Source organism: Mus caroli, chromosome 7 (genome assembly GCF_900094665.2).
Source record: "Mus caroli chromosome 7, CAROLI_EIJ_v1.1, whole genome shotgun sequence".
In the NCBI taxonomy this organism is placed as follows: Eukaryota; Metazoa; Chordata; class Mammalia; order Rodentia; family Muridae; genus Mus; species Mus caroli.
In genome coordinates this window covers 65,478,616-65,486,208 of record NC_034576.1, presented here as the reverse complement: position 1 = coordinate 65,486,208, position 7,593 = coordinate 65,478,616, and the positions used below count along the sequence as shown (strand labels likewise).

Below are 7,593 nucleotides of genomic sequence, written 5' to 3'. Positions count from 1 at the left end.
GTTTTCTTTATTGTGTCTACTTCCCTTTTTAGGTCTAGTATTGTTTTGTTCATTTCCATCACCTGTTTTGATGTGTTTTCCTGTTTTTCTTTATGGACTTTTACCTGTTTGGTTGTATTTTTCTGTTTTTCTTTAAGGACTTGTACCTCTTTAGCAGTGTTCTCCTGTATTTCTTTAAGTGAGTTCTTAAAGTCCTTATTGATGTCCTCTACCCTCATCATGAGATATGCTTTTAAATCCGGGCCTAATGTTTTGGGTGTGTTGGGGTGCCCAAAACTGGGCGAGGTGGGAATGCTGCATTCTGATGACGGTGAGTGGTTTGTTTTCTGTTAGTAAGATTCTTATGTTTGCCTTTTGCCATCTGGTTAATCTCTGGAGTTAGTTGTTATCATTGTCTCTGGTTATAGCTTGTTTCTCTCCTGATTCTGTTAGCCTCTATCAGCAGACCTGGGAGACTACCTGTCTCCTCTGAGTTTCAGTGGTCAGAGAACTCTCTGTAGGCAAGCTCTCCTCTTACAGGGAAGGTGCACAGATATCTGGAGTTCGGACCTCCCTCCTGCCAGAAGATGAAGGCCCGAAACAGGATCTGTCCCAGAAGCTCCGTTACTTCGGCCTGTCACAAAAGCTGTTAGCTTCTGTAGTCCTCACTCTCACCTGCACAGACTAGTCTCAAAGGGATTCGTGAACCAAGATGGTTCCCCCAGGTGCTCAGGCAAAGCCCTCCTGGTCAGAGCGGACACCTCTCCTCTGGAAGGGTGGATTCCCGGATGTCTGGAGCCCGAATCGGGGTCTGCCTCAGAAGCTGTCCTCTAGGGACCTTGGGAGTGTCTGCCGAATCTGTGCCCAGGTGACCCACTGCTTTCGCCGGCCAGAAGGGACTTGTGACCCTGGTCAGCCCGGGTTTCCTGCTTTCCTAATGCTGTCTCAGGTTTCACGCGATTGTAATGGAACAGAAGTTTTGTTCTATTCACAGGTGGTCCTAAGATCGCGTGGAGAGTCCTCTAGGGGACCTTGGTCGTGTCCACTGACTCCCCACCCAAGGTGACCTGGTGCTGGTGCCTACGGGAAGTGACCTCCATTGCTTTTCTTAAAGGACATTGTGACAAGAATAACTATTACCAAATCTCCAGACATGGTGATATCCCTTTGAAGATGATAACATATTAGTAACATGTGTACAGCAATATATGTGAATGTTATACATTATAAGAATGACCTATCTGTTTATTTCTGCTACTTGACAGAATAGAACGATTTTAGGACTGTTCCAGAGATCTGGAAGGTGAGAGAAACTCGAGACTCACAGGGAGGGACCTTAGATGAAATGCCTTACTGTTGGGAGAAGGAACTTGTAGAGTGTACCTCCTGTACAAAGACAGGGCATCAAGTGGAGGGATGGGATTGCCATCCCACAGTCTGAAACCCTGTCTAAAAGAACTGCAGGAGAAGAGCCGGAGGACAGGGAGTTCCAGTGACAGGCCCAAATTGAGATGCAGCTCAGTGAGTAGGCCCCAAGGACTGACACTATTATAGAGGCTATGGTGTGCTTACAAATAGCAGCCTATCATGACTGTCCCACAAGTAGCCTAATGAATTTCATGCAGATATTTACATCCAACCAATGGACAGAAGCTGGTGACCCCTGTGGTTGAATTGGGGAAAAGCTGGAAGAAGCTGAGGAGAAAGGTATCCCTATAGGAAGACTGGCAGTCTCAGCTAATCTGCTTCCTGGGATATCTCAGACACTGAGCCACCAAATAGGCAGTATAAATTAGCTGATATGAGGCCCCCTACAGTCAAGGACAGGGGGGTCTGGACTCATTCAGAGAAGATGCACATAACTCTCTAGAGCCTTGGGGTCCCAGGGAGTAGAGAGATCTTGTAGAGTGTGATGGGGGAAATGTCATCCTCTTGGAGGGAGATAGAGGAGGTATGGGGTGTGGAACAGTTGGAGGGTAGACTGGGAGTTGGATAAAGTCTAGATAGTAAAAAATTATTAAAGAATTTTTAAATAAGAATATGATAAGTGACAGAGCTGGTGACACAGAAACCCTCCCACACCCAGTGACAGCTGGACTCCCAGGATATCTGTCACAATCAGGTTGATAGGGGCACTGGAGGAACAAGATCCTGCCAGAGTCAGCAAGGCAAGTTAACTCCTGAGATAAACAGATGGTAAGAGGCAAGCTCAAGAATATATACAACAGAAGCCAATGACACTTGGCACAACATGAACCCGGCTCTCCCACCAAAGCAAATCCTGGATACCCTAACACACCTGAAAAGCTGTACTCTGACCTAAAATTCTGTATCTAATCCTGACCTAAAATCCTGAAGATGATGAAGGTCCTTAAAGAGGACGTGAACAACTTCCTTAAAAATTATAGGAGAATATAGAAAACAGGCAGCAACCCCTAATATATATATCTGTATATATATATACAGGAAAACAAAATCAAACAGGTGAAGGAATTGAACAAAACCATCCAGGATCTAAAAATGGAAACACTAACAATAAAGAAATCACAAGGGAAGACAACCTTGTCGATGGAAAACCTAGGAAAGAGATCTAAAGTTACAGATGAAGCATCACCAATGAAATAAGAGAGATAAAAAAGAATCTAAGGCACAGAAGATACCGTAGAAGACATTGACACAACAGTCAAAGAAAATACAAAGTGCAAAAAGCTTTTTAACTCAAAACATCTTTTTTTAAATATACTTTTTATTAGGTATTTTCCTCATTTACATTTTGTGAGGAGCTGCCCTTGCAATTGTCATTACAAGATGGCGCTGACATCCAGTGTTCTAACTGGTAAACAATTAGTCTGTGCATGTGCTGGGGTATTTTTCCATTCCTTGTGCCCTGCCTGTCCCGTGGCGTCATCTGGGCTGATGGTGAGCAGCCAATCAGGGCGATGCACGTCTTCAACCGCTCTTCATGGTCTATTTAAGGACCGGGTTTCCTGTGCTCTGAGTCTCCTCCTCAGAAGCTGATCATCTGTCTCTCGAGATGCATTAAAGCTTTACTGCAGGAGGATCCGAGTGTCCTGTGTGTGTTCTTGCTGGTGAGACTGTATAACAGGACATCTGCTGCCGAAACCCAGGAACACCTCAACATCTCCGGTATTGAGGAGACCCCCCCAGAGACGGGGCGAATTCAGAACTGCAGGGGAAGGTAAGTTCGGTGAGGTATGTCTGATCGTGAACCTGTTGTTCCTTTTGATTTTGGTCTCAACCTAGTATCACCGTGGGACGGGTCGGTAGAAGCTTTGGTTTTGGTAGCCCTGGTGCTTTTTTTTCTTTCTCCTAGTGTCTTATTGTGTTCATCATGGTTGGTGTTAACTTTGAGGTGTGGTCAATCCGACGTAGATAAGCGGCAGCACCGTCAAGCTCTGTCAGTCTCTCGTACATAAGGGAGCGGACCGTGGCATTTTACTTTCACTTCTGCTTCAGGAACAGAGCGTGGTATTCTACTTTCACTTCTGTTTCAGTGTAGCCTTAAGTCGGGTGTAGATCAGCCACAGGCACAATGGGGTCATCACAGTCAGTTGTAAATGCACTGCAAGCTGTTCTTAAGCAGCGAGACCTCAAGATTGCCACACACACTCTACAAAATTTTGTCAAAGAGATTGATCGTGTTGCCCCATGGTATGCTTGTTCAGGTTCCCTGACCATAGCCCCGTGGAATAAACTGGGAAGAGACCTAGATAAAAAATTTGAGGAGGGAGACTTGCACCTAGGCACTAAGGCAATTTGGAAGTATTAACTTCCAAAAGAGTTGCTTAGAAGATGAGACCTGCCAAACTGCTGTGGTTGAGGGACAAGAGACATTAGAAGAGGTTCAGGACAGCATGTCAGAAACCGAAAGGAGCGAGAGATTAGGAGCTCGTAAAAATAAAGACATATCTAAGAAAAAAGGCCCTCCCCGGAAGTTAGAAAAGGGGGGAGTTAAAAAAGGGGAAGGTGAAAACGTGCCACCCCTACAGGTAAACTTAATAATATTTATCCCACCCAAGATTTAGAGTCCCTAGAGCTTGATAGCTCAGATCCTGATGATTTAGACCCTAGTAAAGAGGCAGAATTAGAAGAAGAAGCAGCAAAATATGAAGAGGAAAGGTATGGCCCTGATCAAGGGGTACAGCAAAAAAATAATAAAAGGGGTGGCATACAGCTGTCACCCAAGCCCTCGGCGCCTCCACCATATGAATCAAGATATGGTGCTAGTTCCTTTCTCCCTCAGGAGGAATTAAAAAAGATTCAGATGGCTTTTCCAGTCTTCGATGCTGGAGACACGGGACGCAGGCATGCTCCTGGAGAATACCAACAAATTAAGGAACTTGCCGAGTCTCTCCGTAATTATGGAGTCAATGCCAACTTTACCTTAGTACAGGTCGAGAGATTTGCCAATACAGCAATGACTCCGGCAGACTGGCAAGTGACAGTTAAGGCCACTCTACCTAATATGGGACAATATATGGAGTGGAAAGCCTTGTGGTATGATGCTGCCCAGAATCCGGAAAGAATTAATGCTGTGGCAGAAGATGATAATCAGAGGCAATGGACTTTTGAATTGCTAACGGGCCAAGGACAGTTTGCTGCCAATCAGACTAACTATCATTGGGGAGCATATGCTCAGATATCGGTGACTGCCATCAAGTCTTGGAAAGCTCTTACAAGAAAGGGAGAAGCTGGAGGCCACCTTACAAAGATTATCCAGGGCTCCCAGGAGACGTTCTCAGATTTTGTAGCGAGAATGACTGAGGCCACAGGGAGGGTTTTCAGAGACCTTGAACAGGCCATGCCACTAATTGAACAGCTTGTTTATGAGCAGGCCACACAGGAATGCAGGACTGCAATCACGCCAAGAAAAAAACAAGGGATTGCAAGATTGGCTTAGGGTATGTAGAGAACTGGGAGGCCCACTTACCAATGCGGGGCTGGCTGCGGCCATATTACAATCACAAAAGCGCCCCTCTACTAGCAAACAAAGAGCTTGCTTTAACTGTGGAAAAATGGGCCACCTAAAGAAAGACTGCCCCCTCCCAGAGCAGGTCCGAGTGGCTACTCTTTGCTCTTGTTATGGAAAGGGTTATCAGAAAGCTAGTGAGTGCCACTCCGTTCGTGATATAAAGGGGAGGCTTTTGCCCCCAATCAATGAATCTGACAACCGCCTACCAAAAAATGGGGTTGTGGGCCCCGGATCCCAGGGCCCTCACAAATATGGGAATCGATTTGTCAAAAGCCAGAGCAACTTAGAGGAAATGAACCCCGAGGAGTCGCATGAGTGGACCTGCGTGCCACCACCGACTTCCTACTCATGCCCCAAATGAATGTCCAGCCTATCCCAGTTGAAGCCCCGGAACACTTACCTTCAAGAACAGTGGGCCTGATAATAGGGCGGGATCGTTGACTATGCAAGGACTTATAGTTTATCCTGGAATAGTAGATCATCACCATTTACAAGAAATCCAGGTCCTTTGCTCCTGCCCTCAAGGAATTTTCTCCATTACATCGGGAGATAGAATTGCACAAATGATCTTGTTGCCCACAGGGAGAGAGGAAAGAACACAAACACATGGATGCAATCGTATGGGTTCTTCTGGCCAAGATGCAGCATACCTAATTATGCCACTAAACAATAGACCCACGCTGCATTTAACAATCAATGGTAAGGGTTTTCAGGGAATTATGGATACAGGGGCCGATAAGAGCATCATCTCCTCACATTGGTGGCCCCGGGCCTGGCCTGTAGATAAATCTTCCCACTCGTTACAGGGCCTGGGGTATCAATCATTTCCTACAATCAGTTCTACACAATTGGAGTGGCAGACTCCGGAGGGGCAGAGGGACCTATTTACCCTTTATGTCCTTCCATTACCAGTCAATCTTTGGGGGAGAGATGTTCTTTCAGAAATGGGCCTGACCTTAACAAATGAGTATTCTACACAAACTTTTAAAATCATGAGTAAAATGGGTTACAAAAACGGGAAGTGTCTGGGGAAAAAAGGAGCAGGGCAGACTCGAACCTGTTCCCCACCATGGTAATACTGATACTAGAGGCCTGGGTTTTTCCTAGGGGCTATTGGGACTACGAGGCCCATTCCCAGGGTAACAGAGGAGCCGGTGTGTGTCTCCCAGTGGCCTCGATCCTCTGAAAAATTAGAAGCTGTAACCAGAATAGTCACGGAACAGGTACTCTTGGGACATTTAGAACCTTCCACTTCTCCCTGGAATACCCCAATTTTTGCCATTAAGAAAAAAATCAGGAAAATGGAGGCTTCTTCATGATCTTAGAGAAATTAATCCCCAATTGAACCTTTTTGGCTCCATTCAATGGGGGTTGCCCCTATTATCTGCCCTGCCCAGACATTGGAAAGTTGTTATTCTAGATATTAAAGATTGCTTTTTCTCTATACCTTTGTGTCCTCAAGATAGGCCACGGTTTGCCTTTACTGTTCCAGCTCTTAACCATATGGAGCCTGATAAGCGATTTCAATGGAAGGTACTTCCTCAGGGCATGGAAAATAGTCCTACTATGTGTCAACTTTTTGTACAAGCAGCCCTAGAACCTGTAAGACATCGGTTCCCCACCTTGCTTATAATACATTATATGGATGATATTTTACTTTCACATAAGGATATGGCAATTTTGCAAGAGTCTTACCCATTTTTGATATAGATATTAGCACAATGGAGATTACAAATAGCAGCAGAAAAGGTGCAAATTTCAGAAGTGGGCACATTCTTGGGGTCTATTATATCTCCCACTAGAATAATCCCTCAAAAACTAGAGATCTGCGGAGATCATTTACATACCTTGAACGACTTTCAAAAATTATTGGGGGATATAAATTGGCTGAGACCATTTTTAAAGATTTCCTCGGCTGAGTTAAAACCTTTATTTGATATTCTGGAAGGGGATTCTCATATCTCCCCCCCTAGGACTCTTACTTTGCCGCTAATCAGGCCTTGCAAAAGGTAGAGAATGCCTTGCAAAAAGCTCAGTTACAGCGCGTTGATGAGTCACAGCCTTTTGATTTGTGTGTCTTTAAGACAGCCCAGTTGCTGACCGCAGTTCTGTGGCAAAATGGACCCTTGTTATGGGTTCATTCAAATGCATCTCCTGCTAAAATAATAGATTGGTATCCTAATGCAGTTGCACAGCTAGCGCTCCGAGGGATAAAAGCAGCCATTACTCATTTTGGACGAGACCCTAATTTCTTAATTGTGCCTTATACTGCTGCACAAGTTCAAACCTTGGCAGCTACATCTAATGATTGGGCGGTATTAGTCACCTCCTTTTCAGAACAGATTGATAACCATATCCAAGGCATCCAATTTTACAGTTTGCCCTAAATCCACAAGTAACAGCTAAGGACCCACCTAACGATGGGATTATAGTATATACTGATGGATCAAAAACTGGTATAGGTGCTTATGTGGTTGATAACAAGGTGGTATCAAAACAATACAATGAAACCTCACCTCAAATTGTAGAATGTCTAGTGATACTGGAGGTTCTTAAAATCTTTCCAGGGCCGCTTAACATTGTATCAGATTCTGCTTATGTAGTTAATGCAGTTAACCTTC

At 44.9% G+C, this 7,593-nt stretch overlaps 1 protein-coding gene and 1 pseudogene across 1 annotated transcript; both read left to right on the top strand.

Moving 5' to 3' along the window:
- The first annotated feature begins 2,787 nt into the window (after positions 1-2,787).
- On the top strand, positions 2,788-5,333 carry LOC110297954 (annotated as a pseudogene).
- Positions 5,334-5,415: 82 nt separating this feature from the next.
- On the top strand, positions 5,416-6,048 carry LOC110297285 (endogenous retrovirus group K member 6 Pro protein-like). The gene has a single exon (XM_021166038.1). It carries the CDS (start codon positions 5,416-5,418, stop codon positions 6,046-6,048), a length of 633 nt encoding a protein of 210 aa, XP_021021697.1.
- The last annotated feature ends 1,545 nt before the right edge of the window (positions 6,049-7,593 follow it).

What these genes read in the sequence shown, in the direction of transcription:
- LOC110297285 (XM_021166038.1), top strand. Translation starts at nt 5,416, where the DNA reads ATGCAAGGACTTATAGTTTATCCTGGAATAGTAGATCATCACCATTTA.